At 43.9% G+C, this 22,846-nt stretch overlaps 1 protein-coding gene across 1 annotated transcript in view; it reads left to right on the top strand.

Moving 5' to 3' along the window:
* LOC127054535 (pancreatic lipase-related protein 2-like) overlaps positions 1-22,846 on the top strand; it is a 75,744-nt gene that overhangs the window by 9,720 nt on the left and 43,178 nt on the right. Inside the window, exons 4-11 of the mRNA XM_050960771.1 lie at positions 168-293; positions 3,258-3,392; positions 6,908-7,016; positions 8,756-8,872; positions 8,953-9,075; positions 10,536-10,651; positions 11,305-11,434; positions 11,780-11,891. Of these exons, the coding sequence (XP_050816728.1) occupies positions 168-293; positions 3,258-3,392; positions 6,908-7,016; positions 8,756-8,872; positions 8,953-9,075; positions 10,536-10,651; positions 11,305-11,434; positions 11,780-11,891 (968 nt within the window). The remainder of the gene's footprint in view (positions 1-167; positions 294-3,257; positions 3,393-6,907; positions 7,017-8,755; positions 8,873-8,952; positions 9,076-10,535; positions 10,652-11,304; positions 11,435-11,779; positions 11,892-22,846) is intronic.

Here is a 22,846-nt window from a genome sequence, read left to right as displayed (position 1 = left end):
TAGAGTTGTGGGGAGCCAATGAAACCCATGGGTTTCCAGGAGTGAAGATAGTATCCTATATAAGGGACGATCTGGACCATATTTTGTTTTTATTTCCTAGCTAAGAAGAGCCGGAGGATGACAGAATAGAGGATGATGATTATTACTGTTGTTTTTGCTCAAAACAGGTGATCTCTGCGATACATTCCTCAACTATCAAAGACTCACATTTCTGCTCACATAGGAAAACACGCTTCATTGTTCATGGATTCATGAGCACCGGAAAACGCGGCTGGGTGGTAGAGATGTGCTTGGTATGAGAGAATATCCTACAATTTCCAACTTTAACTGAGGCCACATTCAATCACTGTTTCTTAAACACTAGTATTAAACTTGCATGTTGACAATCACTTGATGTTCCTAATGGGCAAGATGTGCTAACCTATATGTAACAACTTTAATAATCACCTCGCCCTTTTAATGAATGTGGGTGCGGGAGTGAATTAAACTGTACATTCCATATGGCTTTGACAGGAAATGAGAATGCTGGGTTGGGTTTAAGGTTGTGCATATGTTTTTGTAGTAGTCCAGCTTTGGAAGAAAAACCTATACTTCTTGTGGCGTCCACTCCTCCTTGGGTGGTTGGGGGAGATAACAATACTAATACCTAGCTCTTATATAGTTCCTTTTATCCATAGATGTCAGTGTTTTGCAAAAGCAGCCAATGTCATTATCCCCATTTAACAGATGGGGAAAATGAGGCACACAGATATAAAATAACTTACCTATAGCCCGCAGACTAGTGGCAGAGTCTGGAATAAAACCCTAGTCATCTGAGTTCCCAGCCAGCGCGCTATCAACTCACCTATGCCATCTCTCAGCTGGAAGAGACTATCCTTCTGCCATTACCACTCACAAGCCAGCCCTGAAAGTTTAACCCCAGTCACAAAGAATTATTATGGCTCCTTATGTCAATCAGTCTAACAGAGTAAATTCTACTTTGGACAAATGAATGGAAAGCAGTGATATGTGCATGTATATACAGAGAAAAGGAAACTCTTCTCCCCAAAGTAGGACTCCTACTCAGCAAACTAAAAAGAGGAAAGTCTGGGCCTCAACAAACACCAATCTGCAAAAGCAGAAAGAGCCTATGGCACAAGGCTCCAGGGGAAATCCATTTATACTCAGGATCATCCTAACCGTTGCATAACCAGGAAGTAGATAATACCTTAGGCCCTGACATTATGAAGGCTTGCATGCCTGCTTAATTTTACACACTGCAAGTAGGGGGCCCACTCAGAGTGAGTAAAATAAGCACATGTGGAAGTCTTTGTAGTATTGGGAATCTTAGCAAATTCACCAGAAGTTGGATTTTTATTCTAATGGAGATGGTGTTTAATTTTATTTTGATCTCATGCCAAGCCTACACTGTTCCAAGCATTCAGATATTGAAACTTAGGCAATGTCTGCACTACAGACCTTACAGCAGCACAGCTGCACCACTATAAGGACATCTATGTAGCCACTCTGTGCTGACAGGAGAGAGCTCTTTCCAGCCCACATAGCATGGTCCACATCAGCACTTTTGTGGTTGAAACTTTCATCGGTCAGGGGTGTGTTTTTTTCACACCCTGACCAACAAAAGTTTTACTGACACAAGTGCTAGTGTAGACATAGCATTAACTTTTTTCCTCCTTGCGGTTTGGTTAACTGTGCTGAAGCTAACAGATGGGCTTGTTACTCACTACTCCTACACTACATTTAAAAGTTAAAAAAAATCTTTATCCAAAGGTTAGTTAGCTGTTGAGTAGAACCTTCTGAAAGAATAAAGCATGAGAAGGCTAGAATCTACAGTAATACCAATATGCTGTCTTGGTTTAGCACACAATTCATATCTAGAACTCTCAGTTAAGGCAGGTCGAAAATTTACCATCAAAACTGTTTTTTAATGGAAAATTGGACTTTTGACAAAATGACTTTTTGTAAAAAACATCAGTTTTCTATGGGATATTTTGAGTTTTCAGAAAATAAAACTTTTCTGAATTAAAATGGTTAGTTTTTCAGTGAAAATTTGAAATTTTCTAGAGGAAAATATTTTCCAACCGGCTCTGCTCGCAATTACTGGAATCACCTTAGACACTTAGGAAAAATAAACCACCCATGACCAAAAATATCTTGAAAAGTCAGTACACAGCAGAGAACCTAAATATTTCAATGCCCTCTCAGTGGAGGCTGTTTTATACTGTCTCTTGATACAAAATACTAACCTTAAAATGGAAAAAATAAGAGACGGCCATACAGTGTCTCCTGCTGTCTCGTGTTATATAGGATATGACCCAAATTTACCTTCATCCATTGAATACAAAAAAGGCCAGGCTTCAATGTGGTCCATGTACCGGCTCAGGGGAATGAGAGGGATAAGAACCCCACAAACCCCTTCATCTCCTCCCCAAGCCTTAGGTCTAGGCATAAAGTGGTAAACCGGCACTCTATGCACTTCCATCCCCCACCCACCCCTGAGCAGGAAGTGGAGCCTTTGCTCCTCTAAGCAGAGCAGCTGAACTGTTGGTAATAATCCACCAGCATCTAATTACTGGTCCCATGGAGCAAAATAGGAAGGAGGGAAGGAATCCTCTCTCTAAGGCATGAGTCATGGGTCAGCACAGACATACTGCCTTGTGAAGAGGACAGACGATAGAAGCACAGTGCACACCTTCATGTTTGCACTCTTATTATAGTAAATGGTGAGTTATGATGGGAAATTAGAGAGAACAATATCCCCGACGTTTGTAAGCCTCCAGTGTGGAAGTCACCAGGCTTTTAGCTTTACATGCTGTTGCAGAAACCTCCCACTTAGTTCTGAGCCCCTCATGCTCAGTTGCCTTTTTCAGAATTGAAGCGAGAGCTTTAAACATTAAAGGTTTCATTAAACTGTTTACAGAAGAGAAAACAAAACAGTCAGAAATTGTAAACTGCAATAAATCAGTTTATAGTTCTGATCTGAAATAAGTGTTTATGGTGATAAAAATTGAAAAATATTTTGATTGTGCTTTTTTAAAGTTCAGACATCTGTTTGTGTAAATGTCAAAGTTTTCATCCTATTGCGCTTCATGAAAAGACCCATATTAATGTGTGTAAGTGCTGTAGTAAAAGTTTGTCCTCTGTAAACAACAAGCAACCCAAATGCTCAATTTACTTAACGATTCATTTAGGTTTAAGTTGAATCACTATTTTACTGTATGCTTTCATAAGTTCTTTGTTTTCTGTTTACACACTAGCTGCTAGTGGAAGTGGAAGATGTGAACTGCATTGCCGTGGACTGGGCAGATGGTGCAAAAGGCACATACATCAGTGCAGTGAACAACATCCGTGTTGTTGGAGCTGAGATTGCTTATTTCATAAATACTCTTATGGTAAAAATATATTATGAATTTTAAGTTACTTTTTAAAGCTAAGATTCACATGCGCATAATGGGTTTATGTAACCGGTGTCTTTGTGTTCTGATCTTGTTTTCTTGTGGTCAGAAAAGTATGATTCAAAAAGTTAATGTTTTGGGAAGTACAGAACACAGTAGATAGTTGAGAACCACCAAAATGGGGATACCTCACATAGCCACAAATGGTACTAAGATATGTCCTAAAGATAGTACAGTAATGTGATAGAAGTGACTAATTAACTTAAAAGACCAGTAGGTGGCAATATTTCTTTGCTTTCTCAACTGTATTTGTATAATCACTGCAAGGAAGCACCAACATGATTTTTAAAGTGATTAGTAAATACTTGTTAGGAATACATACTTATACTTGAGATAGAGTTACATTCTCAATTTAGCAATTCATTCCCAAAGCAATCAGATCCTGGGAGCAGTCCAGAGGCTCACTTAATACTGCTGGATTTCTGTTTCTGATGTCTGGCTACAGGATATAAACACTCTTAAGTCCTCTAGTTCTGACTTTGTTACTTCCTGGCACAACAGAGCCTGAGAATTATCCCCGGGTTTCCCTCTTAACAACTCTCTTGTCCTGCCTCTGCTGCCAATCCCTAGTCTTTGTCTGAGGAAAGAGTTTCAAACTTAGGCACCTAAATCAAAGTGGCTGATTTAAAAAAGTGCTGATACCTACATGCACTTTCAATAGAGTTGCGGATGCTCAGTACCTCTGAGAATCGAGGCATTTATATAGCTAAGTACATGTGGATTTAGATGTCACAGATTGGACATCCATGTCTGAAAGTTTTGGCCAAGGTACTTAAGGCTCCATCTAGAGTGACCAGGTGTCCGGTTTTCGACCGGAATACCCGGTCAAAATGGGATCCTGGTGGCTCCGGTCAGCACCGCCGACTGGGCCGTTAAAGGTCCGCTCAGCGGTGCTAAGGCAGGCTAGTCCCTAGCAGCTCTGGCACCGCACTGCACCGGTCTGCCTCCTTGCGGGGGCGGAGGGGGCTTGGGGCTCCGCTTGCTGCTCCGGCCCCAAGCAATGGCTCTGCACTCCCATTGGCCGGGAACTGGCTAATAAGAGCTGGGGTGTGTGCCTGCGAGCAAGAGCCGCGTGCAGAGCCTCCTACCCCCCCACCCCCGCATACCAGTGCCAGACCTGCTGGCCGCTTCTGGGGCGCGTGCAACATGGTGTCAGAACAGGCAGGGAGCCTGCCTTACTCCCACTGCACCGCTGACCAGGAGCCACCTGAGGTAAGCCCGCAACCCGTGTCCCAACCCCCTGCCCCAACCCTGAGCCCCACCCCAAACCCGGAGCCCCCCTCCTGCACCCAAAACCCTCATCCCCAGCCCCACCCCAGAGCCCACATCCTGTCCCACTCTCTCAACTTGTAGCCTCCCTCCCATACTCCAAATCCCTCAGCCCAAGCCTGGAGCCCACACCTGCACCCCAAAGTCCTCATCCCCAGTCCCACCCACGACCATGCACCCCCAGCCCAGAGCCATACTCCCTCGCACATCCCAACACCCTGCCTCAACCCACGGCCTCCTTCCACATTCCAAATCCCTTGGCCACACCCCCAGCCTGGAGCCCTCTGCTGCACCCCAAACTTCTCATCCCCAGCCCCACCCCAGAGTATGCACCCCCAGCTCAGAGCTCGTACGCTCTCCTGCCCCCAGGCCCTACCCCAGCCCAGTGAAAGTGAATGAGGGTTGGGGAGAGCGAGCTGCCGAGGGAGGGGGAATGTAGTGAGCAGGGGCGGGGCCTCGGGGAAGGCACTGGGCTAGGGTATTGGGTTTTGTACAATTAGAAAGTTGGCGACCATAAGGCTCCAACTGATGTAGTATAGGTTTTGCAAAAACTAGCATCTCAAGGGATTACCTTCTAAACTTGTTGCCTGACAGACCCTATCATTTCCAGCCTGGTGGCTTTGGTCTTATGCCTCGAGTCTTCTTCCTGTACAAGATAACAGATACTTACTGACCTGCCTTCCACAGAGTCATCTCATTTCCTTGGACAAGGAGGCCCCAGCTCCTCATGAGATTTGTATGTCCCTCTCTCCATTCAATATGGCTGTACTGTGGAGTGTTTGTTGTCCAGACCTATACTTCTCCACAATGAAAATACTGCCATAGTGAAATCACTGCATACATGGTTCTTGGGCTTCTACCATTTTCTCTGTTCACTGATTGGTTTCTCCCTCTGAGACCTTTATAAAGATGTAAATTGATTTTTTTTTTAAATTGTGGTTTATGCATTTCTCTCCCATCAATTGTATAACCTACTTCCATCGCTCAAAGCCCTGAGTTTGGGCACAAAATTCAATCCAACCCAGGCCAAGCTATTGGCTACCAACTGAAGCAGAGACAGTTCACAGACAGATATTTTCTCTTTGTGCCTAACAGAATATGAAACAACTGTATTATGACTGGATCTCCAGTGTAGCTGTCCTACGCCTATACAATACTAATTATATATGTTTTCCATGAACACAGTATTTGTGAGGACTCTGGAACAGGACTTTGCCACTGAACAATTCACCTGCAACAGTCACAAGTAAATCAAACCACTGTGGCTTCATGAATGGCCAACAGGAATTATTAGGAGATATTTGGTTTGAACTTAGCATGGATACCTTCTAAAATCATTGGCAAAAGTGATAAGGCAAGTGGGTAACACTGTAAATTGAAAGCCTGGGACTCTTTCATTTAAAGGTAAAAACATTAGAAAATACTGTAGCCAAAATGGTTTGTTTTTTGTTTTTTTTTTCTGTTCCTCTATCAAGGAAGACAAGCAAATATGGCTGGATGCACTTTTTCTGGTACATGCATAAGCAAGTTAGGTTGTGGACTCCAGGTAACTAGTCACTGTTGCTTTCAGTGTCACAAAAGTTGCAACTCCTTGGGTCAAATACACCCTTACACAGAGTGTATTCACCAATTAATCTCCACTTAAACCTCTAGGGCAACGTGACACCTAAGGGGTGAATACACCTTGTACAGTCACTCAGCACAGAGGTGGGTGAATTTCATCACATCCAACCTTACCGAAGAGACGCTTAAAGGGTGGCTTGATCATAGTACATAATTACCTATATGGGGGAACAGAATTTTGATAGAGAGCTCTTCAGTCTAGCAAGCAAAGGAATATCAAGATCCAGTGGCAAGACCCTGAAGCTAGACAAATTCATTCTAGAAGTAAGGGTACTCACTTTTAACAGTTAAGGTAATTAACCATTGGACCAACTATCCAAAGGTTGTGATGAATTCTCCATCACTGGAAATTTTTAAATCAAGGTGGGATTTTTTTTTCTAAAATGTTCTAGTTCAAACAAGAATAATACAGGGAAGTCCTATGACCAGTGTTATGCAGGAGGTCAGACTAAATTATCACAATGGTCCCTTCTGGCTGTAAAATCTATGAAAATAAGGCATCTTCTGCATTTGAAATTTAAATATGTTTTGTTTTTCTTTTTTTTTCAAAAACTCATCAGAACATGTTTCAGTACTGCCCTTCTCATACCCATATCATTGGGCATAGTCTGGGTGCACATGCCGCAGGAGATGCAGGAAGAAGAATAGGAGGCATCAAAAGAATAACCGGTAGGCTAGTCACTAAGAATGAAGGTTACACGGTATGTTCTTTAAGAGGAAAGAAGTTTGCAAAGCTGGACCCACTGAGTCAAACAGGCAAAAGAGATGTATCTTCATCAATTTCAATGAGTTGGGGCGCTTGCTTAGCCCATTGTGTGTGTGGTTCCTATAGACGTCACTATGCATTCTTTATGGTGTTATCAAGAGTAAGCAAAACAGTATTGCTTTAGTAATAGTATTAAAATATCAACAGTGAGGATTCTGGCACAGATCTGTTTAGTAGTCTCAAGCAAACGATGACCTGAGATACGACTGGCAAGTTTCTCTCCACACTCAGCTTTCCATGTCTTACAATCAATTTGCAAAGTGAAGCTTAAGTTTCTCCTTAACATACTTTCAGTGGAAGTGGGAATTGGAGTGGGACTTATTAACAAGGCAGATACACTCTGCCTCCAAGGAGTCTCCCAACGGCCACTGTTAAGACATGTCTTCCTCTGAATGGGTTTAAGAGGTGAGGCGGGAACACAGGCTACAATCCCACTAAATGACCTTTTCCCAGGCCTTTGAGAGGAAATAACCACACAAGTCCCCTGAAGACTTTTCTGTGCTGTCTCTTGGTTTTCTCTACTCCTACATGCACCTGCACAGCAGCAGAGCGTGACAGCAATCCCTGCACTCCCATGAGCACAAGCACTGCTCCAGCAACAGGAAGAAGGTGGTCACAGCCTCACCTCTCTCCGACACAAAACTAGCTCTGCCTAGGGTGAGAGACGCCTGTGGCACAGTTCCCATGTTCTCTTACAGCAAGGGGTTCCTGCTAGAGTGGAGCACCATTGCACCACATATCTTAAACCATGATAGAGGTCTAAGTATTGGAAGAAGGTGGTTCTCTCCCTGTACAGCTATTGGACCCTGCTAAGGGTTTGTGGGCACAACCAGCAGAGCCAGACAGCTATAACTGCATTCTTGTGTTGTGTATTGTTTTTTCCTCCTCACTTCTCCAGATTCATTTGTAGTAGTTACCACTGCTAGTGACAGGAGGTTAGTGATTAAGGCACTGAACTAGGATAGATCAGTTCTTGGCTCTGTGAAAGGCTTCTTGTGTGACCTTGAGCAAGTCACTTAATCTCTGTGATTCAGTCCTCTATCTGTAAAAGCAGGATAATCGTGATAATGCTTCCTTTCTCTAATTAGATTGCAAGCTCCTTTGTGCAAGGATTGTCTCTCGCTTTGCATTTGCAATGTGCCTATTACAGTTGGGCCCAATGGGTGCTGCTAAAATACAAATAAATAACTGATCAAAAACTTTTTAGTCTTTCCATTCCACACCAGCAGAAAATGTAGGAAACTGGATCACTGTGTTAAAATCCCTCCTTATCCTTGGTCATATGACACCATTATACACTAACCAGTAGCACTTTGCTTGTGCTGGGATGAGTTTGCAGAAAAGCTGCCTTCTAGGAGTTGAGACTCACTTCTAGATCACTTGGGAAAAACAGTAGCCCACTAAGAAAAACGAGGCTTCATTCTCCTTGCAGTGACTACATTTTATGAAGTATTCTGACTTCTGTAGGTGTTTTGACCCTGTACAAATGTTTATTACATTAAAATGTTCAGTGCCCTGGCTGGGGTTCTAACCCATCTTTACATTACTACTCCCCATGCATTATATACTTCATTTGAAACTGATGCTCTAAGTGTGCACAATTTTTTTCCAATCCAACAGTGAATAATTTGTTTCTCTTTAGGCTTGGACCCTGCTGGGCCCTTTTTTGAAGGCACTCCGCCTAAAGTCAGATTGGACCCTACAGATGCAAGATTTGTTGACGTTATTCATAGTAATGCGGCCCAATTTCCTACTGTAGGTAAGATCTCACAAACATTTGCAGCAACAGTCCTGACACTGAATTAACTGAGCACTCCCCATGTCGCGTATGTATTTCAGGGCTTGGAATGGTTAATACCACTGGCCACCTTGACTTTTACCCAAATGGAGGCAGCATTATGCCTGGATGCGATGATGTAATTATTCCACTGACTAAAAAAGACTGTCGAGTCTTCGCTGAAGGTAAATCTACTTCAAACATCTACAGCATTTACTCAGTGTCTGTTCATATCATAGTTCTGAACATGGCAAATGGAGCTTTTTTGAGGGTTTCATTTTAAAAATAATGTTTTTGCATATTTGATGGGTGGAAAAAAAAAGCATGAAACAATGAGGGCCAGATGACAGCCTTGATGGCCTGAAGGTAGCGTAAAGGGGGAAATGGTCATGCAGAAGACGTGGGATCAGCCTTAATTTTCATAATTTGACTGCAGATTTGGGGTAGAGTTCATTTAGTACTTCAGTCATAATGGGAAGCGTCTGGCCAGGGTGAGGACAAGGTCATGACTACACTATACTGGGGCACCGCTAGCTCTCACTTTGGAATAGAGCGAGGATCGGCAACCTTTCGCACGCAGTCCATCAGGGAAAGCCCCTGGTCGGCCAGGCCAATTTGTTTACCTGCCGCGTCTGCAGGTTTAGCCAATCGTGGCTCCCACTGGCAGCGGTTCGCTGTCCCATGCCAATGAGGGCTGCAGGAAGCAGCACAGCCCAAGGAGAGGCTTTCCCTGATGGGCCATGTGCCAATACTTGCTGACCCCTGGAATAGAGGCTGCAAGTGACACCTCTCACCATGCTGCATCCAGCACCCATAAGGCATTGAGCAAAGGTACAAAGCCTGACTGCATCTTCCTCTCCCTATAGCAACTTGAGCCAAAGAGCTGGGCTGAATGTCTCCATGGAGAAGGGTGAAAGAATCCTCTCTCCATATGGCTTGGAATGGTGGACACAAAGCTTGTGTATCCCTTATACTCTATTCAGTTCATCTGAATTGCATTCTTTATGGCAGGCGTTCTCAAATTTCATTGAATCGTGACCCCCTTTCGACAATAAATATAACATGACCCCAGGAGCCTAAGCCAGTCTGAGCCCCAGGTGTGGGGGGGGGAGGAGGGGCAGGGGAACAAAGCTGAAGCCCTAGGTCTTCAGTCCCAGGCAGGAGTCTGTAATCTGAGTCCAGACGCCCAGGGCTAAAGCCCTTGGACTTCAGCCCCGGGTGGTGATGCTCGGGCTTCAGCTTCGGCCCCAGGAAGTCTAAGCCAGCCATGGCTACCCACTTTCCGGTCCCAACCCACAGTTTGAGAACTGCTGCTTTATGACATGCTGCAACACCAAAAATGATACTGTGCTGCGTAGCTGTCTTGTAACATGGATCAACATCCACAAGAGAATTTAAGCAGGTGTGAGCCCAGATTTCCAGCTATGAGAAGTCAATGCCTTAGTCAATTGAAGCGGCGAGCTTCTCGTATGCTATTGACAACCAGAAACCCCTAAGATTCCCCTTAAGAAATGCTACAGGACCATGCTATCCTTCCAGCCAGAATTTTTATTATTGTTATAAAGGAGAAAAAAACACCCCTGCGCTACATGGCCAAATGTAATAGAAGATGGTTTCAGAGACACTCATAATTTTGATTCAACAGATGCCAATTCTCCTATATGCCATCATTCACGCAGCCATCAGTTTTATTTTCAAAGTATCCTACATCCCAATGGATTTCCTGGATATCCCTGCAGGACATATGAATTCTTCCGGTCGGTAAGCATAACAGCCCAAGAATGGGTGAGCTGCAAATATTAACAACTCTACTTTCATGTGCACACATCACACACAGAGTCAGGTGCTAGGATGTCCCTGCTCTCCCAGTGCCTGACTGGGATCAGGCCTTGGGGAGAATGAAGCTCCAACAATAATAAAGCAAAGCCAGCTGGTAGAGAGCAGGCATGTGGCAGGATAGATACAGATAGACCCTGGCTCCCACACCGTACCACTGGTGGGATCCTGGGTATCTGATGATTCCACTGGGATAGGTCAAACCTCAGGTGTCTCCTATGCTACACGTTCCATTGGAGGTTTGACTAGCATAGGTTTTGTACAAATCTTAGGCAGAAAAAAAGGCAGTGTTTGAAATAGAAGGGTTCAGACCATCACCACCTGGAAGTTAAGTGCACCCCTCAATGTAATGGGTAAAGAGTTAGTTTGTTTCATCCTCAGATGGTTAAGCATAAATAATCAGTAAAGAAACTGACATCAGAAACAGGACATTGAAACGCAGTGGGGTTCAATAGTGTGGGAAGGGAATGGTCAAGGCTTTGGCAGCATCAGGGCCACCTCTTCAGCTTTAGTCTTGCAAGAGTTAGAATGAAAAGAAAAATATTCCACATTACCCAGATGCTCTTATTTTCCCCTAGGGACTCTGCTTCCCATGTCCCAGAGAAGGCTGCCCAATGATGGGTCACTACGCGGATCAATATCCAGCTAAACTGGAGAAAATAAACCAAAAATATTTTTTAAACACAGGAGCACACCCACCCTTCACTAGTACGTGTAGAAGGGTAATTATTTAGCCAAATAGATGCGGGAGGGAGGGGGAAGAGGTGGGCGTATGAAATGAGATGATCTAAACCTGTAAATTTGCTGTGCTGTTATAAACTTTGATAAGCTGAATAGTGGTAGTTTTCCACGTCTCTCTTGTACACGGCTGCTGACAACCAAGGAAAAACACTAAACCGTTTACCAAAGTCCATTCTTGCTGAGACTCTTGAGCTGCCTGTTCTTCAAACAAGAACAGTAAAAGTACACTTAAAGAGAACTGTCACTGTTTGCAGTATGTAAGGAACCTAGACAATGCCAGCAATCTACTTTTATTTGGCTTTTGTTGTGTAGGTTGGAGCCACCGAATATCTATCAAGCTGTCGGGCACGAAGAAAGTGAGGGGGGAACTAAACATAGTTTTGCATGGTACAGACGGGTTCACAAAGCAGTACGAAATTATCTGGTAAGTTCAACGGCACAAGACTAGGCTTTGTACTGTGTCTATACTTCATTCACACCTCTGTTTGCAAGTCATGTTTAAAGACTGCAGGCAACAAACGTTTGTTCATTGTTGCAGTCATGTTAGTTAACACACGTTAAAAGAGACAAGGCTTATGAGAATTAGCTAATGGTTAGAGCAGGGGCATGAAAGTCAATTCCTTTGCCTGGGGTCTAACATTTAACAGGCACTCAGGAGTCTGATTTGCCTGGGGAAAAGGCTCCAGCCAGCTCTGACAGAGACATACACTGCTACCTCGATATAAAGCCACCCGATATAAAATGAATTTGGACATAACACAGTAAAGCAGTGCTCCAGGGGGGTGGGGTTGCACACTCTCGTGGATCAAAGCAATTTCAATATAACACGGTTTCACCTATAACATGATAAGATTTTTTTGGCTCCCAAGGACAGCGTTATATCAAGGTAAAGGTGTACTTCCATTCAGGTCACACTGGGGTGTGTGCAGCTTTACCACAGGCATTGGCCTAGCCCTAGTCACTTCCATGCTAGCATTGTGATAGCTTGTTAGCATAGTCACTCCCACATGAATATGATTCCCAGCTCTGCCACTGCCTTGCTGTATGAACTCATGTAAACTGCTTAACCTCCGGGCGTTGGTTTACGCAATCTGTAAACTAGCTATACTACTTATCTTGACTACATTAAAAAGCTTTATTAATGTGAGAACAGCACAGAGACCTTTAGATGAAGGGTGGAAAGGGCGTATGGAGCTTCACAACCTAATTCCTCCCTCTGTTCAGCCCATGATGCCAGCCTCCACCTCCCACTTGCTAAATTTTCACCTTTGTGTTTTCTCCAATGCTGCCCCTCATGCTTGGGAGGAGCTCCCTGTAAACTTCCACAAAGCTACCTCATTATCCTCCTTCAACCTCTCTTCTCCCACGATGTCTCCAAAAAACTCAACAATGGTTAAGCTACCAGCATGCTGGAACCACAACCCAGCCAGCTGACGAATATTTCTCATTGTTTCCTTGTACTCCCCCCGTGTGTCTGTCGTCTGTCTCTTGTTTTACTCTTAGACTACAAGCTCTTTGGGGCAAGGACCATCTTTTTGTTCTGTATGTATACAACATCTAGCACAGGGGATGCTACAAAAATACAAATTATTATTTAAAAAGGTATGAAGTGTTATAAAATAATAAGGGCAACATGCTGAAAGTTCTCTAGAACCTGTCTTAGCTCCGCAGCCTCCTACACCAGTGGTTCTCAGCCAACAGTCTGGGGCTCTCTGTGGGACCACGAGCACGTTTTACAGGGTCCGCCAAGCATGGCCGGTGTTACACTCGCTAGGGCCCAGGGCAGAAAGCTGAAGCCTTGCTCCATGGGACTGCAGCCTGCGGCATCGAGCCCCACCGCCAGGGGCTGAAGCCAAAACCTGAGCAACTTAGCTTCCTGCTTACTACACTCTAACAATGGCCCTGGCTTTTATATGCAGAAAAATAGTTGTAGCACAACTGGGCTGTGGAATTTTTTAAACACGGGAGGGGGCTCAGAAACAAAAAGGTTGAGAACCCCTGCCCCTGGACTGTATCAGATAGGGTCACTCTCCTCATTCTCCTATTTGCAGTGGACTCCTTCATCAAGGCAGCATTTATACCAAGTATGTTGATGTTGAAATTAACCCAAGAAATATTACAAAAGTTGAATTTCTCTGGAATAAGAACATATTGACTCTGCTTTGGGCCCGACTGGGAGCAGAAATGGTACATATAATCAACGAAGAAGATGGCCATGTGTAAGTACACTTGTTTTACACTACATGTTAGTCATTTATAAAAACAGCCAAATTTGACATTGCGGTTTGCTCCTAAAGGGTGAGATTCTCCCCTATGCAAACAGCTAGCATACAAGGGCAAGGCCCACTTCAGTCCCACTTAAACCCTTCAAACAGAGCTTAAATGGGAGCTCAAGGGTGCCAAGGCATTAGGTTGGCTTTCTGCTTTGAGATGGATTTCACCCAAAAAGCAATTTTAACTGCATACACAACAGTGAAGCACAGCAGCTCTGGAGATTCTGTGTGGGATTGATTGATTTCAGTTGTTCATGTCATCGCTGTGTATTCAAGTTGATGGAGTGGACTGATGCTTCTGTTTGATCCAGCGTATTTCTAGACTGGGGTGTCTGTGTGCACATTTTGTAGCTTCTGTAAACTGAGCTCATTGCACACATCAGAGGCTTCTTGCATCCCTCCATTCTCTCTCACAAGCTCCCATCCCCCTCAATTTCTAGGGACACCCGGGGGGGGGGGCAAGTGGAGAATTTGCCCCGGGCCCGCAGGAGCCCTCACGAGAATATAGTATTCTAAAGTATTGCAACTTCTTTTATGGAAGGGGCCCCAAAAATTGTTTTGCCCCAGGCCCCCTGAATCCTCTGGCCAGCCCTGTCCATTTCATTTACTCCGTGCAGCTCCCCCCTTCCACTTGCCCCATGCCAGGGGCTCTATGTAGCTCACATTCCCCTCTCTGACACATGCCAGTATCTCTTCACATCTGCCCTCACATCCCCCCGTTCCAGGGTCTCTGTGCTCCCACCATCCCTGGGTCCTGCATCTCCCTCCATGCCAGGATCTCTGTGCACCCTCTTTCTCCTTCCACACCCTAGCCCTCCCTGTAAGGCTCTCTTATTTCTGTTGGAGTCCAGGTTATAGACAATCAATCCACACAGTAACTTAAGCTGTTGCCTCTGATATGTCTAGGCAGCAGCAGAGGGTTGCAATGAGATTTTTCTGCCTGCAGCAGGAGGCAGTCTTGGAGCCCTGATTTTCCATGGAATCAGGTTTTTTTCTGGCACTCTGATTTGCTGCAAAATCAACAGGGTTGTGCCTATTGATGCCTGGAACACTCCTTGAATTTTTGGAATTTGTCAGATATGGAGTTACAGTGAGATCATGTTACAGGCAGACAGGAAAATGACAGAGAGCTGAGTGTTAGATTTCACCTGGCTTGGCCAAAAAAAATAGACAAGGGCACCCAGAGCATTAAAGGATATTCCTTTATTACACTCTGTCTAAATCCTTGTTAACTACTTTTTTAGAAAAAATAATCGCAAGGTTACCATTTCTGTGACATGACTTTCCACAAGTACCACCCAAAGGCAACATTTTAAGTGTCCGTCAGGTGGGCTATACCTGGAACCAGCTAGAGCGAATGGCCCAGGATAGAGGACTCTGGAGATCTGTGGTTGGCGGCCCATACCCCGATTGGGGTGACGAGCATGAGTGAGTGTGAGTCAGCCAGTTAGTGCAGGTCACGCCCAGATGTGTTACTTTCAAGGAAAGTATTTCCAGGAGCGGTATCAGGGAAACGAAACTTGTACATATTTTTGTTCAAAGAGACAGGTCAGGACATGAACTTAAACAGACTTTTTACTGGCTATACACAAGCTCCTCTGTGTTTGGAAGTACCTAGATAAACCCATATCTAACAAGATCATCATACAGTGTGGTCCTGAATATGCAAAGCCTGCATTCAACAAAAGTGAAGATAGCACCGCACACTATATATTTCCATCAGTTTTCCATCAGTTCTTGTCACCCCTTTATACTATTTGGCTGAACTACTGTGATGTAAGTGAAGTACTCCTCCTCCCAGATGAGCAGGGTCTTGGCTGGCAGAATCAGATGAGCCAATAAATGTAACCAATGTTCCTACCCACCTTTGGAAAAAAACATTTGTAGTGAAATATTGACTCAAGTTGTTTGTTTGTTTGTTTTTTCTCCAGGTCTACATATTGTGGCAATGAAAATGTGAAATATGGAATTCCACAGTTACTTACACCTTGCTAAATTGAATCCCATCAACTATGGTTCCTGTGTTCATAGAATGTCAGGATTGGAAGGGACCTCAGGAGGTCATCTAGTCCAGCCCTCTGCTCAAGCCAGGACATCCCCAGACAGATTTTTGCCACAGATGGCTAAATGGCCCCCTCAAGGATTGAACTCACAATGCTGGGTTTAGCAGACCAATGCTCAAACCACTGAGCTATCCCTCCCCACATCAGTCCTCTCTCTGGAGTTGTTTCATACACAGCTATTGATAGAAAATAATTCTTAAATAGGTAGTTTTCTTCGTTTTCTCAGCTCTGTGCAAACACACTGTTGGGTTTTTCAAGCAAGAAGTCATTGGTTTCAGTTTATCCAAAGTCCACTTCCCTTGTAAGAGACAGGGGCAGGCGCTACAGGAATACATATATGTAGGTGCACTGATAAACATTGTAATATTGACACAATCTTTTCAAACAGGCTCACAGACAAATACAAATGTTTTCCACTGTGTTGCATTTGCAAGGTACTCTCTTTAATGTCAAGTATCAGAGGGGAAGCCATATTAGTCTGGATCTGTAAAATGCGACAAAGAATCCTGTGGCACCTTATAGTCTGACGAAGCTCATGCTCCAAATACTTCTGTTAGTCTATAAGGTGCCACAGGATTATTTGTCTCTCTTTAATGTGTTTAAGACAGCACAAAATCTCAAAACAGCCCTAAGCATATGCCAGGAGCACATGCAGAAAACCCCTATGCAGTTTACCTTCCAGTTTTAATGCATTAAAATACATCATTACATTTAACACAGACAATATGTATGAGGTAAGAATAGACAAGCACAAAAACAAGTCTCCATTTCAGTGAAAGTCAGAACTACCCATTATACGCTGCAATTGCACAAATACTTCGCAAAGTAAAATATTCCCTACTTATGGAGAAATGACGGGACGAAGCTGTAGCATTAAGCCGTAGTTTGGGGTTAGCAACCTCTGGCGTGTGGCTCTCCAGGGTAAGCACCCTGGCGGGCCTGGCCACTTTGTTTACCTGCCGCGTCTGCAGGTTCAGCCAATCGTGGCTCCCACTGGCCACAGTTCCAGGCCAATGGGGGCTGTGGGAAGCGGTGCAGGACAAGGGATGTGATGGCCGTGGCTTCCCATCGCCCCCATTGGCCTGAAGAGGCAAACCGCAGCCAGTGGGAGCCACGATCAGCCGAATCTGCGGACGTGGCAGGTGAACAAGCTGGCCCGGCCCACTAGGGTGCCTACCCCGGCAAGCTGCGTGCCAGAGGTTGCCAAGCCCAGCCATAGCTTTATATTATGGGTAGTACAGAGATGCACCAGCCTAGTAGAAGCTCCAGGAGACACACTGGACTCTGCCAAGCTCCTGATGGCACAGCCACTGAGCTGCTCTTAAATGGCCTGGCTAGCCCAGCTAGTGATTGGGGAGAAGAAGCAGGGCCATGACCCTGACTCCTCCCCCCTCCGTTGCACAGGCTTATACCACAGTGTGGCACTAACCCTGTGAAGTCATGATGGCAAAACCTGCCACCACACCTAGCTTCTACACAATGGAGTCAGTTGATGGTACGAGAGGAGGAAAACTCTGTGTGCATGATCTTCATCCCTTGCACACCAGAGCAAAGGACCAGAATTCTGCCGCTAATTTGCATTTAAATAAGAATAATTCTTTTAGCCACGTGCCTCCAAAAAGCTGATGAGATACTGCCAAACTTGTCTAATTTAAAACCGTAACAGACGTGGCAATTTCTTGCACATCCTGGACAAACCTCACTGAATTCAATTAAACGCCACCGAAGTAAGGTTAAGTGTCTTAGGAGTTCATTATATTAAAAATGCAAAGGTTTCTCTGTCATGGTGGGATTGTATGTAACAAGTTTTCCTGTAGTTGTTCATGAGCATTTGGGGCCACACCAGTACCCTGAGAATACAACCCTTAGAAGACAGACAGACAGCAATGTGAATGAAGGAGGCACACATGACTAATTTAAACCCTATATAAGCTTCAAATGGCTATTTTCAAATAATGGGCCACAAGAAAAGGAACTCATGGGATAAACAAAGTTAAGGGTCAGAGGGGTAGCCATGTTAGTCTGGATCTGTAAAAGCAGCAGAGTCCTATGGCACCTTATAGACTAACAGACGTATTGGAGCATGAGTTTTCGTGGGTGAATACCCACTTCATTGGGTTATGGAGTTAATGGGGTTCCCTAGGAAATACCTGGGTGGAGGGAACGCAAATTCCCCACCTCCAGACACAATCTTTGAAACTCCCCCCTCAGGAGGGACCTGCTCATCACCTCTTACATCAAGACAAGATGATAGGCCCAATTGTATAAAGGAAGGACTCACAGGTCTGAGCCAAAGCGGTTATGAAGCCTGTAACCCCATAAAAACCCATTGGTGGGGTTTGTTCACTGGCCAGAGCTCGAGTTGGAGTTGGGGTGATTTCTGATTGGCTTATTAGCAAGCACATAGGATCTGTTATTGCTTTGAATAAGGATAAATGTACTTGCTGAGAAAGTTGTGCGGTTACTTAACTGATGATGTTTGCAGCCTGTGAGGAAAGGCAAAGCAGGCCTGCTGAGGCAGTCTGATTCGCCATTCTCAGTGTAGGCAGGGACCCAGGCAGCCTGGGAACAGCCCAGTCAAGAGTGGGAGAGAGTTGTGTGTCTCTACTCAAGAAAAGTGATGGCAGGGAAGCCAGAAGCCTAAGAGTGGGTTCAGCCCTTGCTGGCCCATAGAGGAGGACTATGAGTGTAGTTGCCCTGAACTGTGACACTTACTACATTACCCGTAATCCTCTATTCCTAGAGAGCGACTCCTGGCTTTTCCTGTGGTTGTTCATGAGCATTTGGGGCCACATCAGTACCTTGAGAATACAACACTTTGAAGAAAAACAGATAGAAAAACAGAACTGTGAATGAAGCCCTAGTACACCAAGAATTTGTGCTGGAACAATCTAACTGGGAGGCAATGAAAGTCTAAGGTGACGGACCCTAGGAGTATTTCCTAGGTCTTGGTGCAGGGAGTCTGCATTGTGTCAGAATTGCCATGACCTGTGCTCCTTAGGATAGCCACAGCATAGTAATAAGATAACTAATTCCTAACACTTACCATGTTCACCTTATGTCCCATGCAGCCTTCCATGTGTGCCTCCTGGCTGCAGAACCCCTCAGGCCTGTACTGGACTGCTCATACCATGCGTGCCTTAGAATATACACAGCCATAGGCAACAAGATTGCAAATTTCCCTGTTTGAATCCACTGCTGTGTTGTGCTTGATTACTAGATTGTTATTTATTTTGTTCAGACCATATCAGGAAGGCACAGATATCCAGCTGAGCACAAACACTGTTTTAGAAACCGAGAATCAGCAATAAGTGTCACAGGTGTTCCTGCAAAATTTATTTTAAAATGTAAAGAAATTGCCAGGAAAAACATCTGATTAAGCTGAGGTCAAAGTTGTGACCACTCATATTTTCCAAGAAGCCCAGAAACACTGACCTATATAGATGGTCCTCTCTCAGTATTGCCAACACTTGTGATTTTATAATATTTAGTGACTCTCTTAGAGCTCAGCTGCTGAAATCCAGTTATTAATTGAGAATCTCACCCCTCATTTTTTCTTTCAAAGTAAATTTCTAGACATCATGATGGCAGAAAAAAGTTTTAAAATATGAAGGCTAAACATTCCAATACCAGAAAGCAAATAAAAACCCCAAGATTAATTTCAAATTTTTATTATTTAATTTTCAGATTTTCTGCATCTCAATATTTAAGACAGTCTGATGGGCCTGATTTGTTAATGCTTCAGGTTGGCAATACTGCTCTGTAGCCCAATGTTACATGAAAAACTCCACAATAATCCAATGTTCCAACTTTCTAATCACACAAAATCTAACACCCTTGCCCTGCCCCTTCTCTGAGGCCCCACCCACTCACTCCATCCCCCCTCTCTCTGTTGCTCGCTCTCCCCCACCTTCACTCACTTGCTCATTTACACCCAGCTGGGGAGGGTCCCTTTTCGACCGGGTGTTCAGGTTGAAAACCGGACACCTGGCAACCCTACGGCTCTGGTCCTTGCAGTTCACCCCACTTATGCAAGACTGTTTCTCAGACCCGAGTCCTTCAAACACTTGCACATGTGCTTAACTTTACACACATCAGTTCTCCCATTAAAATCAATGTGACTAGTCCTGTCTCTATAATGACTGAACTATCAAGCCATCCAGGTATTTCTATGGAACCCATCACTATATAACATCTGAGCTCCCAAATGTAAAGTTGTGTGCATAAGGGTTCGCAGGACCATAGGGTCTCAGTACTCAAACATCAGGGGTTGAGACATGTCATGGGAATGTTTATTTCCTAGGTGCCCGAAGTACATTAGATCATCTAGTTTGAACTCCTGTATAACACAGACCTTATGTTTTCATCCAGTTACTTCTGTACTCAGCCCAAAGCTTATATCTTCCAGCAAGGCATCCAGCTTTGGAAAAATATTTATAATGGCTTTAACTAGTATTTAAAAAAAAAGAAACAAACGTGGACAAATTGCTCATAGGCATAGGCTTTTAAAAACGTGGTTTTACAGATTTTAAATTAACATAGTTTCTTTAAGATCTGCAGTTTGTTATGAGAGATCAGGTTGTAGCTATTAAGAGTTCAAGGCAGTGGAGCTTTTTTAACCAAAGTAAATAAATTGCTAAAGTACACAGTATAAATCCCAAACATATTAATCTTTTACCTGTTCCCTTCATTTTCTTACACCTGGTAAATGACCTGCAGGCATTTAGGTATTTATAGCTAACTGCTATTAGATAGCAATCGAAATGCATTTCAAACCTTTTGGTATTGATGGGAATAAAAATGTAAGTAAAATGATTTTTAAAAAAATAAACCCAGAACCCTAAACTAAAGTCCATTAACAAAGGACATACAAAATTACCACACCATTAGACCAGCCTTTAGTCTCCGCTTACGAAGGGCCGTGTTCAAGAGTGCTACAAATCAGAGTTTAACAGGAGTGCAAAGGAAAGCAAAACACTGCAAACGTAGTTCCTCTGGCGGGTGCTAGAACGTGGAAACCTCTCACATCCATTTCAGTCCATCGTGGTCCTCCCCCTTCGCCCCCCCTCAATCTCTCCCACTTTTGAACAACATCTTTAGAACTTTTCTTCCCTTTTAAAATTCTGATGATAGCTGGTCCTGCATTTGTGCCCTTCCTCCTCAAAAATTTCCCACAGTTCCCTACTGCTGTTTTTAGGTCTCCCTGACATTGATTTGATTTCTCTGACTTTTTTTAGAGGATAGTCTTTTTTTTTCTTTAATATTTCTTGAAGTGTCGTTCTACTCTGGAAATCCCCTCTGTCACCATAGCTCCTTCTACTCTGAGTGTATAAAAAATCAGATCCGCTAACAATGATGACAAAAATATACTTTTACAACTTTTTTATTCCTGTTAGCTCTGCAGGACTACAAGGGGATGGGAGTGTGAGCTGGAGTCTGTTCTGGCTCACGCGTCAGTAGCAGACTGGTTAGCTAAGACTTTCTACACTAAGAGTGCTTTGCCAGTATAGCTATAGTGGTGTACTGTACTGGAAAAGCACCCCTAGTATGGCCACAATTTGTACCAATAAAACTGCCCTACCAAGAAAAATAAGCTATAATGACAAAAGTGCAGTATTGAGGATATAACTGTGTGTATATTCGGCTCACAACACTAGGATCGTCACAGACAGAGAAAATGCTGGAGTGTAGACCTGGCCTCAGACAATCACACCTCTTAACTTTACACACAGGAATAGTCCTTGTGAGGTCAGGGGACTGCTCACTCGCTTAAATGTAAGCATATATAAGTCTTTGCAGCTCAGGAAAAGTTTCAAGGTGGGGATTCAAAAGGAGTCCCTGAGGGCAGAATCTGAAGGCAATGAGATTGCTCAGGCATTAAGAGCAAAATTTAAAAACAAAATGTGGTTACACAGGTAAAAACTAAAGGCAGAATTTGGCATGAAGAATCTGTATTACTGATGATGACATAAGAACAATGTTAGCGTGACTCAGAGCCCAGAGTGGGCTTCTCAAGCTCCTGGTTAGGAGTAACACCAGAGTTGAATTTCTTCTTTGAGGTTGCAGAGGTTGCACCCCAAGTGCCCAGGCAGATGTTTACAAGCTACATAAATAAAATTATTGTTTCTTCATTGTTATTTTCGTGAGCACTAAATTCTCCCCAAGATTATTCTACAAGCAGAATATTAACATAAACTTGTAGTGACCCATAGTGTCTTGATGAGAATGTATTGAGACTTTAAAGGGCTGCTGCAGCTAAACACAGTAACCCAAATCATCAGCCAAGCAATACTTATATTCAAAACAGTTTGGGGGAAGAGAGGCAGGGTAAAAAGATTCTAAAGCTACCGTTACCCTGTCTCAAGAACCATAACAGTTCCCAATCTAACTTAGAGCCACCTCAGAGCTGCTTTAATTTGAGCCAGCTAGAGTGGTCTCATAGGGACAACTTCTCCAATCAAGGCTCAACCAGATTCCATTGTATTCCAGGGCCCAAAAACACCTCCTGCATGGAGGGTGGATGAGCAGCTAGAACCTGCCTGAACTTGGGCCAAGTAGATTAGGCCAGTAACTACATTTGCTAATGATTATTGTTTATGGTTATTCAGAATGGGAGAATCGGATCAGTTAAAATAGGAATCAAGCTGCATGTTCTCGCACTGATTCATAAAATTGATGAGAGGGGCTATTGCTCCCTCTTATCATTCATGTGATCATTTAATAGGGACTCGCACAAGTCCCAACAGCTCTCCGCATCTGAAACCTCTCCCTTACCACCCATATGGGCCTACTTACAGGGTGTGGTATTACTCAGAGTAAGACTGGCAGAATCAAGCCCTGAATGAAGTCCAAATGTCATTAAAAAAAACACCTCTCGTTTCTGTGGTTGTTGTCAGCTTGATACGTATGTGCACAGCTGGTGTCCTTTCATTCCTTCTCACAGGTAGAGATTGGGGGATATCAGCTCCTGGAAGGTCAGATAGTTCTAAGAATACACCTCATGGGCATAAAGAGGCTGGCAAACCCTTCTTTCCCACTTCAGC

This window comes from Gopherus flavomarginatus, chromosome 6 (genome assembly GCF_025201925.1).
Source record: "Gopherus flavomarginatus isolate rGopFla2 chromosome 6, rGopFla2.mat.asm, whole genome shotgun sequence".
Classification (NCBI taxonomy): Eukaryota; Metazoa; Chordata; order Testudines; family Testudinidae; genus Gopherus; species Gopherus flavomarginatus.
This window is presented reverse-complemented; position numbering and strand designations above follow the sequence as displayed.